The following is a 21154-nucleotide window of genomic DNA, read 5'->3' as shown; positions in this document are numbered from 1 at the left end:
TACCCAGTACTCCTCTTGTGATTGGTTTAAGATTTAATCACATGATCAAAAAGAGAGCAAAAAAACTAATTTCTCAACGCAAGTTCAAGTAAGTACACAAATAAAAATCAATGGAAAGAAAGTTTTTTCTTATATGGACTATAGTCTTACACAGTAGCTGTTAACTGTTAATATAATGTTGTCAATGAAACTAAGCTAAATTCTATTTCAAAATTGAACTTTGTAAAATCAGCATGATAATACAAAGACCCTTTTTGAAAAATTGAAAAACTTCCAAAACTGCTATTCTACATTTTTAACGGAATTTCAAATTAAATGAAAGATTATTTTTTCAATGTAAAAAGGAACAACCAAGACCTTTATCAAGAAAATTTAACAAATCCAGGTTAAAATGACGGTGCTTAGATCAACAATAACCTTAGTATTAATATTACCACTATTTCAAAATATTTGTCAAGTGGATGGCAGTGAAGGAGGACTAAAACATAGACAAGAAGAAGAACCGAGTAGAGATTCGGATGAATTTGAATCTGAATTCGCTGAAACACCATCCTCGTACGCTAAAGATCTGAATCTGACAGCATGGAGTGGAATTCTACACTATGATAATTATTTTGAAAACAGAACATTGAAAGAATACAAATACAATACTTGCTTTTTGAATTATATTTACATTAGATCATTTGAAGGAACGGATATTCAGCGAGAAGTCTGTGATTTCTACCCTGGGTGCGGTGAACCCATTGTAGTTTGGTTTACTGAATCTCCACCCCTCATTTATACTGTGGAAAATGACAATGGAACAAAAACAATAGAAGGTATCCTGACAGGTGAATAATTTACACGTTTTTTTCTTTAAAGAACATCCAAAATTTTTGTAGCCTTAGAGTTTTCTTAATTTTTGTAATTTTCAGCCTAAAAATGTACCGTGAAAAGCACAGGTCGAAATCATATATCGACGCTGTGCCGACTAATCCAGATTCTATTCAGCACGCAATCAACGCAGAGAAAAGTAACCATGACAACCATCCAAGATCTTGGACGAAGTTTTTTTTATTTCCATAATTAAAAGTTTAGTATTTACTGTTATACATGGGATCATGTAAAATATTTTTTGAAAGAAACTCATTTCAATTACACTTGGACGTTTCTGGGGAATTCGTAAATAGTAAACTCCCGGGGGGGGGCAGCTGGGCAAAAGGACCGACGGGTATGTGCGGGTCCTAAGGGTACCTTTTCCAATATGTTTAAAATGCACTGTAAGGGTCGGAAAAACTAGAGATGCACTGTAAGGGTAGAAATTTCAGAAAATTCTTGAAAAATCTAGATATTTTGACCAAAAATGCTAGAATTTTGACCATCTTTTGCACGAAAGGGATCGAAAATTTGGGGGAAAATGCACTCTAAGGGTATGATTTTCACTGATTTTTGCTGCACTGTAAGGGTGCAATTTTAAAAGCCAATTTTTGGCCCGCACATACCGTCAGTCCGCAAACCCAGTGCCCCCCCCCCCCGGGAGTAAACTGCATAATGATACAGTCTGCTAGACATTAATATGGTAATATTTAATCTTCATCTTTGATTTTTTCTACAATGATTAGATTGACACATGTGCGATAACATTTCTATTATTGGTCTTCAGAGGTTGAAATATTTTCGACCTCTGGTACTCAGGGTACTAAAAATGTTCTTAACTTGTTCTTAACATTTTGGCCATCGAAGCCTTATGTTCTTATATAGTTTATTTTTATTTTTAAAAAAACTCGGGACGATTTCTTGGCAAATTCTTTCAATGAACAGGAGATTTCATTGGGTTTGCAAACAGGAATGTTTTTGAAAAATTCGATAAACCATCGTGCTTTGTTTTTACACATTTCTGACGTCATCACTGTTTACATTTTAGAACATTTGGAAGAAGTATTAGTGAAGCGTTGTTGTGTTTCCTGCAATTCCATCCAATATCGAAGAATCAAAAAACATGATGACAAATTCTTTAAAAATCTTCACTCAGATAGTCTTAATAACATTGTTGCACCGATCGAATTCCGTGGGGAGCCGTCTTCCTTATTAGGGCATGCTGTTGTTCCCGTATTAAAGCATGAGAATGTCTTCTACCTTGGTAAAATAAAGCCAATGGACCCTTTCAAATTGGTTACTTCGTTGATACAAAACTCTTTGTTAACTTGGCCACTTTTTGTGACTGCTCTCGCAATGGCCGTTTTTGCTGGCGTTATCATTTGGATTTCGGTAATAAATTTTGTAAAATTTCAAGAAAGTTTTCTTCTCACAAAGATTGAAAATTTTGTACAGATGTGAAGATGTAGAAAATTACTGCCCTTGTAATGAGGTTTGTATCTTTCAAATTGATATGTTTCGGGATCAGAGGCAAAGATATTGTATTTAGAATGATGTTTTCAATTTTCAGGATCAATGGAGCAACGAGGAACATTTTCCTAAGGATTTCCCAAAAGGAGCCTTCGAAGGATTTTGGTGGGCTTATGTTTCCATGACGACTGTCGGGTGAGAGTTTAATTTGTATCCCTTTAAATAACGACAATCAAGACATTTTTACTTCAATATAATACTCAAGGTTTGAGTCAGCTATCTAGCTGATATTTGTATTGTATAGACCTGAGGGGCAACAATCCCAAATTAGTCATCCTGAACCCTGGTCAAAACTCTTGCCAAGATCTTGTAAGATCTGATAATATCCTGCAAGATCTTGTGTTCTTATCAAGAATTTTGACCAGGAATCGCTTATTGTCCCAAATTCTAGCAACATTTACCGAAACTTTATTGGCTATCTAGATTATGACATTATTTTAAAAGGTAATTTTTTCTCCACCGCAGATACGGTGACAAGACACCATCGACAGTATTTGGTCGTTTGTTTGCTATTCTATGGATTTTAATCGGCATCACCTTGTTCAATATGTTTACGGCTGCTATTATCACTGGACTGAACAACGCCATCACCGAGCAGAATACGTTTGACTTAAATGGAAAGGAGGTACTCATTTCTTTGTATGCTGAAAACATAAATTTCTGAAGTTCGGTAAAAAACTCACTTATAGACTAAAAACCTGCACTCCTATAGAGGCAATGATAATTGAAAGTCTATGCAATCTATGGTCGCTTGCCATCACAACTCCATGTTTTGAGTAAAGTCATACTACCGATTTATAAACGTTGTTTTCAATCTTTCACCTATGTAAGTTAATGTTTTCCCGACGATATCTTATTGATTGTGTTGCAGGTTGGTTACATCCGATATAAAGTGCATGTTGTAAATAGCATCATCAAAGAATTTGCACTTCCAAGAGGTAAAGAAGCTTTTGTTATAGCTTTGAATAACTGCTGATGCAAGAGCTCCTAGGAAAAGGCATTTTAGTAACCGTATTATGGTTCAGAGCTCAGATAGTTACGCGATATAAACAAGAGCACTGATTCGTTTTTAGTATACAAAGACATCGACGAACTTTTCAAAGCGTTAGAAGACGGAAACATACCAGGTAAAGCTTTTCAATTCAAAACGAACGAACGAACGAACGAACGAACGAACGAACGAACGAACGAACGAACGAACGAACGAACGAACGAACGAACGAACGAACGAACGAACGAACGAACGAACGAACGAACGAACGAACGAACGAACGAACGAACGAACGAACGAACGAACGAACGAACGAACGAACGAACGAACGAACGAACGAACGAACGAACGAACGAACGAACGAACGAACGAACGAACGAACGAACGAACGAACGAACGAACGAACGAACGACGAACGAACGAACGAACGAACGAACGAACGAACGAACGAACGAACGAACGAACGAACGAACGAACGAACGAACGAACGAACGAACGAACGAACGAACGAACGAACGAACGAACGAACGAACGAACGAACGAACGAACGAACGAACGAACGAACGAACGAACGAACGAACGAACGAACGAACGAACGAACGAACGAACGAACGAACGAACGAACGAACGAACGAACGAACGAACGAACGAACGAACGAACGAACGAACGAACGAACGAACGAACGAACGAACGAACGAACGAACGAACGAACGAACGAACGAACGAACGAACGAACGAACGAACGAACGAACGAACGAACGAACGAACGAACGAACGAACGAACGAACGAACGAACGAACGAACGAACGAACGAACGAACGAACGAACGAACGAACGAACGAACGAACGAACGAACGAACGAACGAACGAACGAACGAACGAACGAACGAACGAACGAACGAACGAACGAACGAACGAACGAACGAACGAACGAACGAACGAACGAACGAACGAACGAACGAACGAACGAACGAACGAACGAACGAACGAACGAACGAACGAACGAACGAACGAACGAACGAACGAACGAACGAACGAACGAACGAACGAACGAACGAACGAACGAACGAACGAACGAACGAACGAACGAACGAACGAACGAACGAACGAACGAACGAACGAACGAACGAACGAACGAACGAACGAAACGAACGAACGAACGAACGAACGAACGAACGAACGAACGAACGAACGAACGAACGAACGAACGAACGAACGAACGAACGTTTTTTTCTATCTTATAGTGATTGCACTGGATGAATGGACATATCATTATTCTTTGTCTAAATTGGAAAATCCAGAACAATTTTCAGAAGTAAAGTACGTTAGCTCACTAAAAGACTGTCATATAGGATTCGGCTCCTTGAAAGATGACAACCCTTATTACAGAATGCAAACAGAGTTCAATAAACATAGCCAAGAAGATTTACATGTCGGAGAGGTAACTTGTTAGTTCACATTATTCTTCTAGTCATTTGCATTCTACTCTTCCTTCTAGACACCTCCTTCTCACAGACTCGGTAAGATTTTCTAGCCAGTGGGTATAAAAATAACTAACTGGATCTCGATGGGGATTGATATTCCCATATTTCTTATGGCTGGGGATTTCAATTCTTTTGTTTTCAAGTCAGAAAATTCAGTGGGCATGGAAAAATAGTAAAAATTTTACAGTGAGGATTGGTTTATTTGATTATTTTCAATGGAGACAAAGATTTGAGTATAATTTTCCACCGGGGAAGATATTTTGGTCAATTTGTCCAGTGGCAAGGAGTGCCAGTGGGTCTGTGAAAAGGAGATGTTTCTAGCGATTTGAGTTCGTGGTCAATCTTTATCGTTCGAACACAAGATGTTTGTAACTCACTACATACGTAGAGTTCCTAAATGTTTCAAACAAAAAAAACTCAACTTAAATAATAAAATTGGTCGGAAATATGTAGATTTAGATAGATGTTCTTGTCTATATTCTACACGGATAGCCCAATAATATAGGACTTTTAAACAGTCTTTTAATTGTTTTCACAGGGTCCACGACTATCTATGAACTAAAGGGATCGTTAAAAGAAGGAGTGCAGATTCGAACCGGAAACCCCTGGTTTATGTCACTGACGCCTTGCACACCTTAGCCGTCACTCCAATTATTGATAAAAAAGTCTCTGGGTTTCTTTATAACGTTCTATATAAGTGAGCAAAGGTGGTATCCAATTTTATATTCCCTTTTTCCAACAGCGTTACATCAGAAAGAAGACGAAGGAAGCAAACTCCAATGAGAAATCAACACAGGTCATTTTCGATGCATCAAAAGAACCATTTTGGGTAGCCATTGTGGTAACTTTGGTGGGTTCTGTTCTTTTTATCATCGTTTGTCAGATCTTCAAGAAGTTTATTGTTGGGAAACAAAAGAAAGAAGTTCATCCTGAAGAAATTATACAGGAAAAGACAGATAAAGTCGATGTTATCGATGTTAAAGAGAAAAACATTTGATGAAATAGTTTGTACCAATACACTTAGTGTCAATCGTTGCACAAAACATGCTTAAAGGAGGACTAAGTTCGAGTTAAAATCATTTCATTGGTTGATTTCCTCCAAGGGACAGACTACTGATGGCACTTGGTTGTCACTAGTGCACTAGCCCGGGGTTGACTTGTAGCTTTTTTTATAGACTGGATGGTGGCCCGGTTGTATATGGTAGTATACTTTTGCTTAGGTGGACTGTAAAACAGTATGTCAGATTTTAGTTGTTTTTGGAAGGTAAAAGCAGTATGGAGCAAGCCAAAAGTAGACTCTAGTCTACAAGTTCACCCGGCAAACTTGAAACTTACACTCTAGTAGCGAATTAGTGGTACGTGGTACATTAGTGGTACACAGGTCCAATCCTTTTCCTTGCATATGGGAAATGTATACAGATCCAAAATTTAAGCAAAGACCGTGTTTTCATGGTTTTCACATAGAATGTACATTTTTATAAAATGTTCTCAAAAGCTTTCCAAGTATACCTGGACATTGAGTTATTTTGGATAATATTTTCAAGGACACAGCTCTCTCTATAACTGTTGAAAGATTGCTAATCTGAGGCTATGGGTTTCTAAACGGTGACAATTTAATTAATTTTTTGTTTTGAAAAAAATGTATTCATTATTAATAATTTTCAAAATTAGAACCATTTTTATTGAAATTGTATAAAGAGAGCCAGAAAAATAAAATAAAACAAAAAATAAATCAAAATTCATAATCTGAAAATCAAAATTGAAAAGTTTGTTTCTCTCGATTCATCCTACATTTAACCGTGCGATCAAGTCTTTGTATATAATGGCGCTAAAATCTCAATTCATTTCAAACCGATTTTCATTGGTAGTTTTCTTTTTGTTGGTAAATAAACAATGTCAGACTCTTGGATCACGGTATTATAATAACGGCGTTACTACCGATTACGATAACAATGACGGCGATGAAACCTTTGTCGAGGAGCCCAACCAATTTTCTCCAAGTGCTAGCCTACTAGATTCGAACACTTGGTATCAACTAATGTACCAATCACTTAAAATTGATCGTGGAAGTAAATTCCTTGGTTGTCGCTTACAAAATCGTTACATTAAATATTTTAATAATTCTGTGGATCAAGAGCAATACTGTGGTTACATTCCGGCGTGTAAAAAACCGATCATTGTTCGATATACAGAGACGAAACCTTTAATATACTCCGAAATGAAGGGGACAGAAAAAATCATGAAAGGGCTGTTAATAGGTAAACTTTTACACTTTTTCCCCATTATGCCACAAGCAGACCCGGCGGAACTGGGGAGAGTGGGGAGACTGGGAATTTTATCTCGTTTTGACCCTTCAGCCTCCCCCACTTTAACGGTTGTTCCGCCGAGTCTGACAAGCCAGTTGTCCCTGTGGTAACCTTTCTGATACCTCTAGCTTAAAAATCCTAAAAGACTAAAGGCCGCTATGCTTTTAAAGTTTGTATGTATCTAAATCAATTAAGTGAGCTTTTACCCTTTTATTCTACATCACGTTCTGCCCAGCTGACACACGACGTTGTTTTAACGTTCATGTAATGTTCATAACGTCCATATAAGAACAAATCATATAAAAATATAAGGCTTCTATGACCAAAATATTAAGAACAAGTTAAAAACATTCAAGGTTTTATGGACTAAAATACTCACAAAATGGTGAAAATAAGGCTTAAAATACAAAAAGATTTCAAAAATTTCTAATGATAAAAAGAGTGTGTACTCCTTGTGAGAAATATTTACCAAGTCTGCAAGTTCCTTTTTCAAATGTGTTTTATTATATCATGCAAAACCATTCATGTTTTAGATATTCTAGAGGAGGTCCTTGTCCAACGTTGTTGTCTTGGATGTACAAATTTACAATTCGTCCATTATACCATTCCTGATGACATGTTCTTTGAGAATTTCAATGCATGGGAAAATGATAGCATTATTGCGCCTGTGGAATTTCGTGGAGAAGAGAGCTCTCTCTTAGGTCATCATCTTGTACCACTCTTCCAGCATCGAAAAGTTTATTTTCTAGGGCTTCATACTGAGATCGATTCTTACGTCTTGTTAAGAGGAGTTATCAATAATGCTTTGTTAACTTGGCCTCTGTTCGTTACTGCACTTTCAATGGCTGTTTTGGCCGGTGTCATCATCTGGATCTCGGTATGTTCCAATATGCTAATTGGTAAATACACCCGCTTCTCACAGACCCACTGGGAACCCTTCCCACTGGAAACATTTTCAAAAATATATCCCCGGTGGTAAATTATCCAGCCATAAGAAATATGGGAATACCAATCCTTATCGAGTATTGGTCCGTTATTCTTACCTACACCGGCTGATAAAATCCTACCAGGTCCATGAGAAGGGGGTGCCTGATTGGGAAATTCAAAAGGGTAAGTCAGTCAAGGTTTAAAAACCCTTGGTGGTGGTATTAGGGCAAAAATATATGCAGGGATTTCTGCTGGATAGAGCACTTTTTTACCTGAACAAGCTGATAGGGTCGATCCAATACACATATTTTTCAATAGGACTTTCTAAATAATGCTTTTGTAAATTTTGACATCTTAACTTCTACAAAATATTAAAGTTGTCAGATTCCCCATTGGTAATCAATTCTGTATTCATAGAATTATAGTTCACAAGTATCGAGCTCTATGAAGTAATATGAAATATATAATATATCTAATCCTCGTCCGTCACCTAGTCGTCAGAGGACAGACTGGGCATTGGATAAGTCTTCAAAACGAATATCGCGGCTTTGTTAGATTCGTCAAATCTTGGTCAAGCGCTCTACAGAGTGTAAGAAAATGTTGCTATTTCTAGGAACAATGGAGTAATGAAGAACATTTCCAGAAAGAATTCCCAAGAGGAGCCTTCGAAGGATTTTGGTGGGCTTATGTTTCCATGACGACTGTTGGGTGAGAGTTTAATTCGTTCTGCACATCGATGTTTGAAAATAAATTATCATCCCAGACTCGACTCAGAAAATTTTCAGATCTTGAAAACTTGAGAAGCCAAATAGGGACCAAAAGTACATTCGAAATTTCCACTCTTTCACAAAATTATTTGCTCTCGAAGACGGTTTTTATATATTATTTTTCTTTTCCAAGATACGGTGACAAGACACCATCAACAGTATTTGGTCGTTTGTTTGCCATAGTCTGGATTTTAATCGGCATCACCTTATTCAATATGTTTACGGCTGCTATTGTTACAAGTCTCAATAATGCAATCGCGAAACACTCCAAAGTCGAAATTGTTGGGAAGAATGTAAGGAAGGGGGTTACATCAGGGCGTAACATGAAAAGAAAATCCATCGACTCTGTAGACTATAGTCTAAGACAAATCACTATCTAAGAAATAAGCCCAAAGCCGAAGAAAATTCGCAAACAGGCTTTTTTTATCCTTCAGAGGTTAAGTTTTCAAAGAATATATTAACCTCTGAAGACCAATAATAGAAATTTTATCGCGCATGTGTCAATCTAATCACTGTAGAAAAAATCAAAGATGAAGAGCAAATATTACCATATTAATGTCTAGCAGACTGTATCAGTATGCAGTTTACTATTTACGAATTCTCCAGAAACCTCCAAGTGTAATTGAAATGAGTTTATTTTGAAGGAAATCTTTTACATGATCCCCAAATGTATAACAGTAATTACTAAACTTTTAATTATGGAAATGTCCCTTTAATTGAATCGAAATAGTAGACATATTTTATGTTATGATTCTCTATCACTGACTCTTTTTACAAAGCATTGCTGACTTTTTTAAGTTGTGTTTTCAACGACGGGAATAAAAATATCAACGCTGAACTTCATCCAAGATCTTGGATGGTCGTCATGGTTACTTTTGTCTTCGTTAATTGCGCGCTGAATAGAATCTCGATTCATTGGCACAGCGTCAATATATGATTTTGACCTGTGCTATTCACGGTAGGCTTTTTTGCCAAAAAGAGTTTACAGCCGGTAGAGTTTTCCAGTCTTTGAAACTCTCCCGCCAATTTTTTTCCGTATACCGCCATAACGCTATACCACCATATCTTCCCGCTCACTGTAACGGACGATAACATACCACTCTGTCAAGGTCCTGATGAGTTCAATCTCCGATCAAATCATACCAAAGACTTCACACTCAAAAGAAGTAGTGTTCTCCCCTTCATTCAGGTAGGCAGCAAAACAAAATTCTTCTTCGGATTGCTCTCGGCTTCGGTCGCATCATCATCATCATCTCGACCGCAGTCGAGTTCTGATACTTCCTTCATAACATAAAGTCTGTCTATTATTTCGATTCAATTAAAGTGATATTTCCATAATTAAAAGTTTAGTAATTACTGTTATACATTTGGGGATCATGTAAAAGATTTCTTTCGAAAGAAACCCATACTTCAATTACACTTTGAGGTTTCTGGGGAATTCATAAATAGTAAACTGCATACTGATACAGTCTGCTAGACATTAATAAGGTAATATTTGCTCTTCATCTTTGATTCTTTCAACAGTGATTAGATTGACACATGCGCGATAAAATTTCTATTATTGGTCTTCAGAGGTTAATATATTCTTTGAAAACTTAACCTCTGATACTCAGGGTATGTATCAGTGAGATAAGTTGCTGGACTACGAGGCCCAAGTATATATTCAAGAAGAAAACCACAATGTGAGATTTTGTCAACAGAAATGTGCATGATGTAATCTGCAACAAAAATAAAAAGAAGAAGAAACGGGGCAAGGGTATCACTTTGCAAGATACCTGTTAAGATGGGAAAGTATCAGTCTCGCCATCTGTAGTTTGGACAGAAGAGTTGGTGTCTGTATAAAGAAGCTTGATGGCATTATTGATTTTCGTGGGAATGCCATATAGTGAGAGGATATCAAACATTTTATCTCGATCAACTGAATCGAAAGCTTTTTTAAAGTCAACAAATACAAGTATAGCATCGAGATTAAAATTCCTGGCTTCTTCAAGTACGCGACGAAGGGATAGGATTTGTGTTAGTGTGGAGCGCCCCTACGAAAACCATTTTGATTTTTACGAAGAATGGGTTCCACTTTAGACCGAATCCTATTAAGTAAAAGTTTGTTGTGCATCTTAGCCGCTATTGGAAGAAAAGATATACCACGATAGTTAGTAGCAAGAGTTAGATCTCCCTTTTCGGAACAGGAATGATATAAGGCTTCAGCCAATGATTTGTGCAAACATTTTCTTCGAATGCGATATTACAAAGATTAAGAAGGAAACCGTGGAAGTTCTAATCTTTCCAGATAATAGGTGGAATGTTATTTGGACCGAAAACTTTACAAGATTTAGTTTGGGAAAGGACCTAATTAAAGTGAAAGGAGAAAGAGGAATGTCCAAATGTGGAGATATTTGTTCCCTAGGTAAAGAATTATTTTCAGAGAGAATTGGCTTTTTGCCAAGAAGGTTTTTAAAATGGTCGGTCGCAGACTTACTTTATTACTCGCAGTAACCTTTTCGCCGGATTTTACTAAGATGGTGGACAGGTGGCCAGTTTATAGCCATTTCTCACTTTTACGGTTCACTAGATGAAATATATTTTCATAATTCTTCAGGTTGGTTACATGGAATCCAAGCTTCATGTTTATAACACAATCATCAAGGAATTTGCTACACCATCTACAGGTAATAACTAATAGGGGCTAAGCCAAAATGTGCTTCTTTTTTGAAAAAAATGCTATGCCTATGAGTTAGTATGAAAATAGAGTAGGACTTTTGGTTACACACTTTTTTTTATAAGAGAATGGTGTAAATCCATTCCATCATGGATATTCTTAATATTTTTGGGAAAAGCATCCTAGAATATTCTTACCACATTCTTAGGTTAGGATTCTAATTCAGACTAGATTTAACATTTAGTACATACGTCTCAAGCATAAAATGGCATTTTTGTGAAAGGAAAAAGCCTTACTTGATAATTGTTAATTGACAATTTATAATTGAAAATGCTCTAAAGATGGCATTCTTAGCCATTAGTAGCAAAATTCCATGATGGTGATATTCTTGGCATTATTCTTAATTTTTTGGCCATTTTCATCTTGGATATTCTTATAAAGTGTATTCTTATAAAAAAACGTGTATCCCTCATCTGTATAACTCGATAGTTATACAGCCGATAGTATGGCTTCACTTTTCTTTGTTTTCAACTTGGTAACATTTGCCAGACTTGAAATTTTGCGTCCAAAAAGACTATACTACAGGTACCCACTAAAGGGTAAACGAAATCAAAACACGCTAAAAGTTGGATATTGGACATTAAATTTTTTAGTTTACAAAAACATGTCACAGATGATCAATGCTCTCGATAATGAAGAAATTGATGGTAAGACAGTTCTTTAAAAACAGTCCCATCTTGATCGAGATCCGCGGGGGAAAATGGCCGATCTTTGACATTTTGTTTTGTAATATAAAATTTATTTTGGCTTTTATGGAAGAGCCAAGTTTTCAATTTCCAATGTGTCAATATTACTAAAATAAAGATCCTTCCGGCATTTCCTGTTTTTTGCAAATACTAAGCATTTAAAAAGGTTCTGGAAACAACACAACAAGTCTATCAATAATAAACCAAAGATTTCCTAGTCTAGCCTCTGTCATCCAGTTAGATCCAAATCACTGGACTCCCTAGTTGAAAATAATTCCAAGGAAGGTCATTATTTCCACTAACTAATCAATTGTGATCAATTGATGCAATTTAACAGGGGGTCCAAGTAATTTAGGATAAGGATATGGTGTCGGGCTGAGTCATTTATCAAAATCCATACCAATATTTTTATTTTCATTTAGTTATTGCAATGGATGCATTAGCTTACAATTATGCATTGAACATGATCGAAAAAGCAACAAGAACAATCCAAGTTGTATATATTTCTTCTTTGGAGGATTACCATGTAGGCTTTGGTGTACTTTCCAAAAAAAACCCTTACTATAAAATGCAGAAGGAGTTTAATAAATATAACCAAGAGGACCTACCATTGTCTAAGGTATGATGAATTCTGACAACCTCGTCCCCGTGTATCCCAGACTTTATTTACGTTACTGATTGACGTCAAAGAATATCCTAGTGTAGGCTGTTGCTAGTATTATCTAGCCCTATTCGTAAGCATCGAAAAGCTGATAATACGCAGGGGACGAGGTTGGAATTCTTAATGAATATAATATGATATACCTTATCGGGGAAAACTTTGTCGGTGAAAATTTTCGTCGGGGAAAAAAATTAGTCACTTGCTGGTAGTTGGTAAACGCATTAAGGCCGGGGAAAATTTTCGTCGGGGAAAAATATTCGTCACTTGGCCGAAATTTCGTCACTTTTCCCCGACGAAGTTTTCCCCGATAAGGTACGTTATTAACAAACAAATTCTATGATGGCGACATTGAGTCATAAATTTTTGTGACCAAAATTTATTAGGCTTTTCTTAAATTATTTCAGGGGGAATAATGATGTCAAACCCCCGAATTATTTTATGAAAGCATTTCTAATTGATATTCCAGGAGCGACTTTTCAAATTCAAGAAAAACTTTTGGAAACATTATGAACAATAAATATTTATTTCTTCATTTTCTTAGAAATTTTTGACAACAGATTCCAAATCAACCACAGTCATCACCAAATCTTTTGTGGGTGTAATGTTTGATGCCAGAAAGGAACCCTTTTGGTTGACTATCACAATCACGCTAGTTGGATCCTTGCTGTTAGCTCTTATTTGTCAATTCATCAAATGGTGTTTAGCTAATGAGAAGCGTAAAGTTGTGCCTTGAACTGCAATTATGCAGTTAAGTTGAAACTATATCTGTAATTTAATACTACTATTTACTATCTTGTGGGATTACCGGAGCCATTTACCATAACGCAAAAGACTGCTAACGTTCTATTTTAAAGACCAGTATCACTTTGATTCCAGGATATTGCGAATAAACATTTCTGACTATTTCAAACACAGATATTGGCATTATAAAGACAATTTATCACAGTACTTAACGATGGCCCCCGGGGGTGTTAAGTTTGCGAGGCCACCGGAATGTCCGAGCCAAAAATCGAAAATCAACCCTTAGAGAGAGGAAAAATTGGCATTTTTGGAGAGACATTTCTCAAAATTTTTATCGATTTCACCCGATTTTTGTCCAAATTTTGGAAAATCACGACCCTTTGAGAGAGGAAATTTTTAGACCCTTACAGAGACTCAATTTTCTTTTTAATGTTTTTTCACCCCTTTGAGAGACGTTCGAGGGTGTCAAAAAGGCTCGCACATACCCAGCCTTCATTTTGCCTAAGTACCCCACCCCCGAACGATGATCTCAATGAATGGGGCTCTGATTGCTTATCGATGTAGTAAACACGACAATTTTCTCTTTAGTCCATACATTTATGGTTCATATGGTTATATTTTGTACTGATTCCTGAGAAAGGTAATCTAAAAGATTATCCCTATTTGGATAGTGAGAAGAATTCCAATTAAGAATTATTAAGAATTAAATGAAAAATATTGGCATTAAAGGTTTTGTCTTTGCATAAGTGTTTCTGTTTCATATCAGACACATGTTTTTTATCAGAACAGTGCCTTGCTATTGTTATATTGTGCTGATATAAACAAAAAAATGTTTTGATTTTCCTCTTTCTGATCATATTGCTCCACATCCGTGTCAATTCAATGTGAAAAAGCTTGTAAATTAAAATTGATGAGTAAGCAAACGATATCACTCTTATTAAAAAAAAAACATTTAAGACATGCACAATTTTTTTTAATAGTTTTTCAAGAAAAATGAGGATGGTGAGATTTTATAGTGTACCGTACCGAGTACCGATAGCGGTAAAAAAACACTATTGAATGGGGCAGTTTAAGTTTTTTATGCCCCAATTTTAAGGACTAAATTTTTCACTCGAAATAACAAATATTAATTATTTAAAATTCCATTTTCAATATTATCCGATTGAATTTCAAAGCAGTGCTCGAGAATTATTTTAAAACTTTTCAGTGATAAATATTGAAAATAAAAAAATTCCTAGTGATTTCTATTCAACTTGTTTTCTGTTTGTTATTCCGATAGTAAATTTCGAATCAAATAGCTCATTCAATCAATAGCGATTATTTTTCACAGACCACATAACATGGTCCGCAAATAGCCGAAGAAAATTTTCATATTGGATCCATGCTTTGAAGGTAAAAGTTCACTTTGAAGAAAGCTGTGATTTCACGCAAAGGTTTTCAAAAGAAAAAATTTAATGATGAAAAATTTGAAATCCTGATCTACGGACGAGATGTGAAAGAATTACACTTACTTATGTAATGTTGAGAATTAGCATAAAGGTGCATCCTGCAATTGTATTTTTGTATTGTGTTATCTTGATAATTCCTTTATCATTGTCTAACGCTGAAATTATTGGAGATGAGGGTGAAAATTTTGACAATGAGGGCGCTGAGGGCAAAGATGATGATATCAAACATTCAAGCACATTATCAACTTCTGAACTAGCTGGAAATCTCACCATAGACGATTGGTTTGGTTTCTTTTTGGGGAATACTTCATTTGATGATGCTCCATATGTGACATGTCGTTTACAGCAAAACCTCATCAAAAAATTCAAACAAAGTGTCGCCGGTGATCAAACGATTTGTCAAATAGTTAAAAATTGCCAGTACAATATCACAGTTTTTTATTCTAATTCACCTCCCTTGATTTATGAGGCTTTTGACAAGACACGGAACAAAGTGGTGAAGGGGATCTTAAAAGGTGAGTTAGCGTAAGAATCAGTTCTATAAACCCCTGTGCTATAGACCCGGTGGGACCCGGTGGGACCACTTTCCCCACTGGAACATTTGCCTAAAAATCTCACCTACAATTTCAAAGTCAATTTCAACCCTTCTGCGAAATTGACTTTCATTTCATCCCTATTTTAAATCCAATGTAAAGGTTACCCTAAAAAACCATCTCCCACTAGATATTTTTAAAATGGGTCGATAGAATTTCTATACTCACTAGGATTTCGATAAAAAATTTCTATCCAAGTTCAAGGTTGTATTTCCTACTTTTTTGTGATTTTTGTAGACTACCTGCAGGAAATCTTGATCGAGAGATGTTGTTTGGGATGTAATTTTATCACATACATCCAAAGTGGACAAAATGATGATAAATACTTCCAAAATTATTACAGCGGTTTATCTGATCACGCAATCGTTGCACCAGTGGAATTTCGTGGCGAAGAAGCCAACATTTTAGGACATACAACTGTCCCCGTCTTTCCCCATACAAGTGTATATTATCTTGGGTTGATTGAAGATTTGGATGCGTTTGCGTTAGTTACAAGTTTGGTTTATAATTCTTTGGAAACCTGGCCATTGTTTGTGACTGCACTTTCGATGGCTGTCAGTGCTGGCGTGGTGATTTGGCTATCTGTAAGTTTCTCCAATAATATTGAGTAAAAAACTAGATAGTCGATATTTAGAGATTTTACTTTAGACAGTCTTGTTTTCGCGGAGCCTATGGCAAACCTGCTCATCTATCTATGATTTCAACAGAATATTTGAAGGTGTGGGAATTGGAAACAGGATTTATATCTTTTTCAATGAATTAATAAATTTCAGGTGTGGCAATGTGCGAGATTTGGTTGTGCTCTTCGATTTAGTTTACAAACCTAAATTACACTCCTGTGTCACAGACCCGCCGAGACCAACCCCACTGGAAATTTTGTTTAAAATTTCATTTCCGTCGGGAAAGTACCCTGGAATTTTAGAATAATAGAATTTCTATCCTCGTTGGGATTTCAATAGAATTTATCCCCGCTTTGGGAAAAAGTTCCACTAGGGCTGTGAGAAAGAGGTATTACATTAGTCAGAAAATTGCTTCTAACAGTCACTACTACTCTCTATCTTCACAGGACCAATGGAGTAATGAAGAACATTTTCCAAAGACGTTTCCGAGAGGAGCTTAAGGATTTTGGTGGGCTTATGTTTCCATGACAACAGTTGGGTGAGAGTTAAGAGCTGTATTTCGAAAATAGATTTTTGAATTTGAGGATAAAATCTTTATTTTGAGAGCTCTGAAAAAATATATTACTGATAAAACATTTTGACGATTCCTTTAAGATTCGTTTTATTATTTAAATATTCATTATTATTCATTATTTATTCTATAGTCAACAGATTTTGTATTAAAAAAAGTCGTTACATGTGTAGCCAAATTAGAACATAAATAAAAATTTCTGAACCATTTCAACACTTTCCTCTTTCCCAGATACGGTGACAAGACACCATCGACAGTATTTGGCCGTTTGTTTGCTATTCTCTGGATTTTAATCGGCATCACCCTATTCAACATGTTCACGGCTGCTATTATCACTGGGTTAAATGCTGCAATCCGACAACATTCCACTTTTGAATTGAGTGGCTCCAAGGTAACTGCACTGGTTTCCATTTGATCTGAATACGATTTATGTTTAAAATTGCAAAACAATCTCTATAGGAAATAGTTCAGAAGTCGTCTCTAGAAGGCCGCTAGCCTACCTTTAACCATAATAGCTTACCCTGCCTTTCAGAGGATAGACCTGGCTTTAACTTTTTCCAACTTTTTACTAACTTTTTAGGTTGGTTTTATTGAAAGTAAACCTCACGTCTATAACAGCATCATGAAGGAATTTGCTTTTCCGAAAGGTAATTATTGAGACATTGCCGTTATTATCTCGAAATGGGTTGAACCCATTTCGGTTGAGTAAATATACCTCCTTCTCACAGACCCACGGGGACCCCTTCCCACTGGAAAAAATTGGCCAAAATAACATCCCCAGTGGAAAACTATATTGTTTGAAGAACATTTTTGTCCTCGCTGAAAATAACCAGATAAGCAAATCCTCACTGCAAAATATTATGCTATTTTCCATTCCCACTGAATTTTCTGGCTCAAAAACAATACACTTCAAATCCCTAACCGTAAAAAACATGGGGATATCAATCTCCATCAAGTTTTGGTCCATTATTTTTACCCCCAGTGGTTGGAAAAATCCTACCGGGTCTGTGAGAAGGGGGTGTTAAATCTAATGAAAGTTTTAAAAATGAAATCCAAAACACGCAATCCTTTTCTTTTATAGTGTACTTCAACACAACACAGTTGATGGAGGCTCTTGATAATGATGAAGTACAAGGTATTTGACATCGCAAAACCCAGTTTAAGTCCATTCACTTTAAAAGTGTGCACTAATCCTTGCCATTTCCCAACCTATGCTTCAATATTTTTTTAGATTTTTTGAGTTATTGTGCTCTGAATGATCTTTTCAACGGTATATATAATGTGTTATGTTAGGAATGAAGTCCCAATGAAGTATTTGCTAAAAAAAAGTTAAGCAAAACAAGGATTAGTGCACAGTTAACGTGAACGGACCCTGCTTTATTGGAAAATGGCAAAAATCCTTTTCTGGCGAGAAAAATTATCATAAATTTCATCTCTATTGAATTTTCGAATTATTGTTTTGTTGTTCTGCCCCAGAACAATTTTTGGCAATTTTTTCAGTGTTGTTCTATATCAGAATCTCTCCCCCTCAAAGGCATGCTTATAACACCAACAAGAAAACAAGAATGAAGACAGAGACATCGAATCAAGAAAACGAAATATTATTATACATGGAATGGTGGAATTAGAGGTAGATAACAAAGAGGAACAACAGGAACAAGACAAAATAGATATTGAAGGTATACTAGGTAACATTGGCGTCCAAGATATCAAACCGTCCCACCATCACCGCATTGGACAAAACAGAAAAGGGCTACATTGGCGTCCAATCAATAAGTTGATCTTAAAAAGTATAGAGGAAAAAGAACGGATAATGCAAAATCTGCATAAGCTGAAACGATTCAATGAAATTGGTGGCTTTAGCATTACAGACGACTTCACCATCAACGAAAGAAAAATTATTAAAGATATGTGCCAAAAGGCGAATAAAATGAATTAAAAAAATGATGATTTCGTTTGGCATGTAAGAGGAAGCCCTAGAACAAGCCTTCGCCTAGTTCGAAAACCTAGAACAAAGACCAAAACAACGTCTTCTCTGTCCATATCTTCTGACGACTGGACGACAGATGAAGAATTAGACAATATTTTATAAATCTAAAATTATTTCGTAGAGGTCGATAGACCTGTAAAATATAATTCTATGAATAAAAAATAATAATAAGATGAGTATACCTCCACACAGTATAATATTTACCTCTTTTATGATTTCAGCCATAGCATTGGATGAGTACGCATATTTTCATGCTCTGCCGGCTTTCAAAAATCACGGGAAAATTGAAATCAAGCACATTGCAAAACTTTTCGATTATCATGTTGGATTTGGTGTTATGGTGAAAACAAATCCTTATTTTCAGATGCAAAAAGAATTTAATGAATTCAGTCAAGAAGACTTGGCTTTTTCACAGGTGAGATTCAACTTTTTGTGCTAATATGCTGCCATATTTAATAATTTTTGATCAAAGTCTTTCCTCAGACAAACCCTCCTAAACTTTTGAAATTCAAAGTCCCTCTAAGGGTTATTTTTTTCACAAAAACACCCCCTTCTCACAGACCCACTGGGACCCCTTCTTCTAAACTGGGAAAACTTTTGTCCCCACTGTCTGAAATTATCCGTTTATACTCAAATTCAACCTTTTGATTATTCAAATTTTCTTTTTGCAGAGATTGGTTCAATCACGATCAAGCAAGCAGAGCACAGAAGAAGCTTCAACAATCAGCATTATTTTCGATGCGCAAAAACAACCTTTCTGGTTGACGATGGTGTGCACGTGTGTTGGCTCCATGTGTATGGTTTTGCTTTGGTTTTTATTCCGAAAATGTTGTGAACTAAAAAACAAATCTAAAGTTGAAGCAAGTGAAACCAGGGAAGTTGAAAAATCACCCGGAATTAAAATTGAAGTCGGAGAGAAGATCCATGTGAGGTGAAAGAAAAATATACTGGTCGCGGCCTCATAAATGAGCTGGTTGTTACAGATCAACACAATTTGGCTTCTTACACAAAATCAAATGCCTCAGAGAGAAACAATGGACGGAAACTCAAAAATGAATGGATGGTTGAATCGATCCATGAACCTTAGAAATCACTTGCTATCAAAGTCGAAGTTTTCGCTTATAAAAGTCCACCCTTACAGTGGGAAAAATTGCAAATTTTTGCCCGAAAATTTTGATGTTTTTGCTCTAAAAGAGTTTAAAATTTGAAAAAATGCACCGTAAGGGTATGAATTTAACAGATTTTTTTCTGCACTGTAAGGGTGCGATTCTAATAGTCAATTTTTTAGCCGCAAATACGACCGTCAGTTGGTAAATTAAAATCACGTGTCCAAAACAAACTTGTAAAACAATCGAAACAATCAAAATCAGCCATACACGTTTTTTTTTTATAATGGAACACGTTTATAAGGAACTCGAGGCTGAAAATGGTTCAAAAAATAAGGAATTGTTAAGGAACTGCTCAGGCTGAGAATAAGTGGATTTGAAAATAATGTACCTTATTGGGACTAATTTGACCAAATTTTGATCTTTTAAGGGGCAAAAAGTTCAAAATTTCCTATGTAGTAAGGAACTCGATAAGGAACTTTGAGACTGAAATTCTCTGTAAAAATAAGGAACTCCAGGCTCAGAGCAAAGTTAAGGTTCCTTATAAAAAAAAAAACGTGTATTTGTTTTTATTTTTTATTTTGACATGTGACATTTGTTTTGATTTTGTATCGCGCTGCATACGGTTTGTTTACAAATTTCGTCAGTACTTTTATGTCCCTTTAAGCATCTGATTGATGATGGGTTCGCATAGAATAAGACATTTGGTGTTTATTGCACGAGAGGTATACAACTCTTTTGATATATTTATGACATTACGAAATTACAATAATATTTAAATTACGGTTGTTAAAAATTATTTTTGTCCCTTTATGGAAGTTTTTTTTTATGAAAATGAATGAACTTTCTATACACTATACACTAATACAAGTTGAATGACAAATACTCAAAACTCCTAAGGGTTGCACTAAACCATTTTTTACTTAATTATAGCAACGATGACTATAGCTTAAATTTCGTCTCGAGCATGAAAATTGAAATACATGACTATGTCTACACAGCTACACGTTTTTTTTTATAAGAACATCTAAATTTTGGCTGAGCCTGGATGTGCTTATTTTTTTAGCAATTTTCAGCCTAAAATGTTCTTAAATGCGATCTTAATTTTTCAGACTACTCTAAATCGACAATATCATGCAAAATAAAGAGCACTTAAAATTG

General features: G+C 36.0%; 3 protein-coding genes across 3 annotated transcripts; all 3 read left to right on the top strand.

Moving 5' to 3' along the window:
* Window positions 1–298: 298 nt before the first annotated feature.
* On the top strand, window positions 299–6562 carry LOC136805178 (uncharacterized). Its single transcript, XM_067061743.1, has 8 exons — window positions 299–830; window positions 1904–2247; window positions 2426–2520; window positions 2851–3010; window positions 3257–3323; window positions 3459–3512; window positions 4622–4818; window positions 5604–6562. The coding sequence occupies exons 1-8, from the start codon at window positions 392–394 to the stop codon at window positions 5856–5858; spliced, it is 1611 nt and encodes a 536-aa protein (XP_066917844.1). The 5' UTR covers window positions 299–391; the 3' UTR covers window positions 5859–6562.
* Window positions 6563–6633: 71 nt separating this feature from the next.
* LOC136805177 (uncharacterized) lies at window positions 6634–20850 on the top strand. Its single transcript, XM_067061742.1, has 8 exons — window positions 6634–7119; window positions 7701–8044; window positions 8708–8802; window positions 17129–17288; window positions 17478–17544; window positions 17979–18032; window positions 19109–19302; window positions 19559–20850. Exons 1-8 carry the CDS (start codon window positions 6684–6686, stop codon window positions 19820–19822), a joined length of 1614 nt encoding a protein of 537 aa, XP_066917843.1. The 5' UTR covers window positions 6634–6683; the 3' UTR covers window positions 19823–20850.
* On the top strand, window positions 14996–16855 carry LOC136805182 (uncharacterized). Its single transcript, XM_067061747.1, has 3 exons — window positions 14996–15628; window positions 15944–16290; window positions 16773–16855. The coding sequence occupies exons 1-3, from the start codon at window positions 15184–15186 to the stop codon at window positions 16824–16826; spliced, it is 846 nt and encodes a 281-aa protein (XP_066917848.1). The 5' UTR covers window positions 14996–15183; the 3' UTR covers window positions 16827–16855.
* Window positions 20851–21154: the final 304 nt, after the last annotated feature.

This window comes from Clytia hemisphaerica, unplaced genomic scaffold (assembly GCF_902728285.1).
Source record: "Clytia hemisphaerica strain Z4C2 unplaced genomic scaffold, Clytia hemisphaerica genome assembly, whole genome shotgun sequence".
Taxonomy (NCBI): Eukaryota; Metazoa; Cnidaria; class Hydrozoa; order Leptothecata; family Clytiidae; genus Clytia; species Clytia hemisphaerica.
The sequence above is the reverse complement of the archived record's forward strand: the minus strand, read 5'-3'. Positions and strand labels throughout refer to the sequence as shown.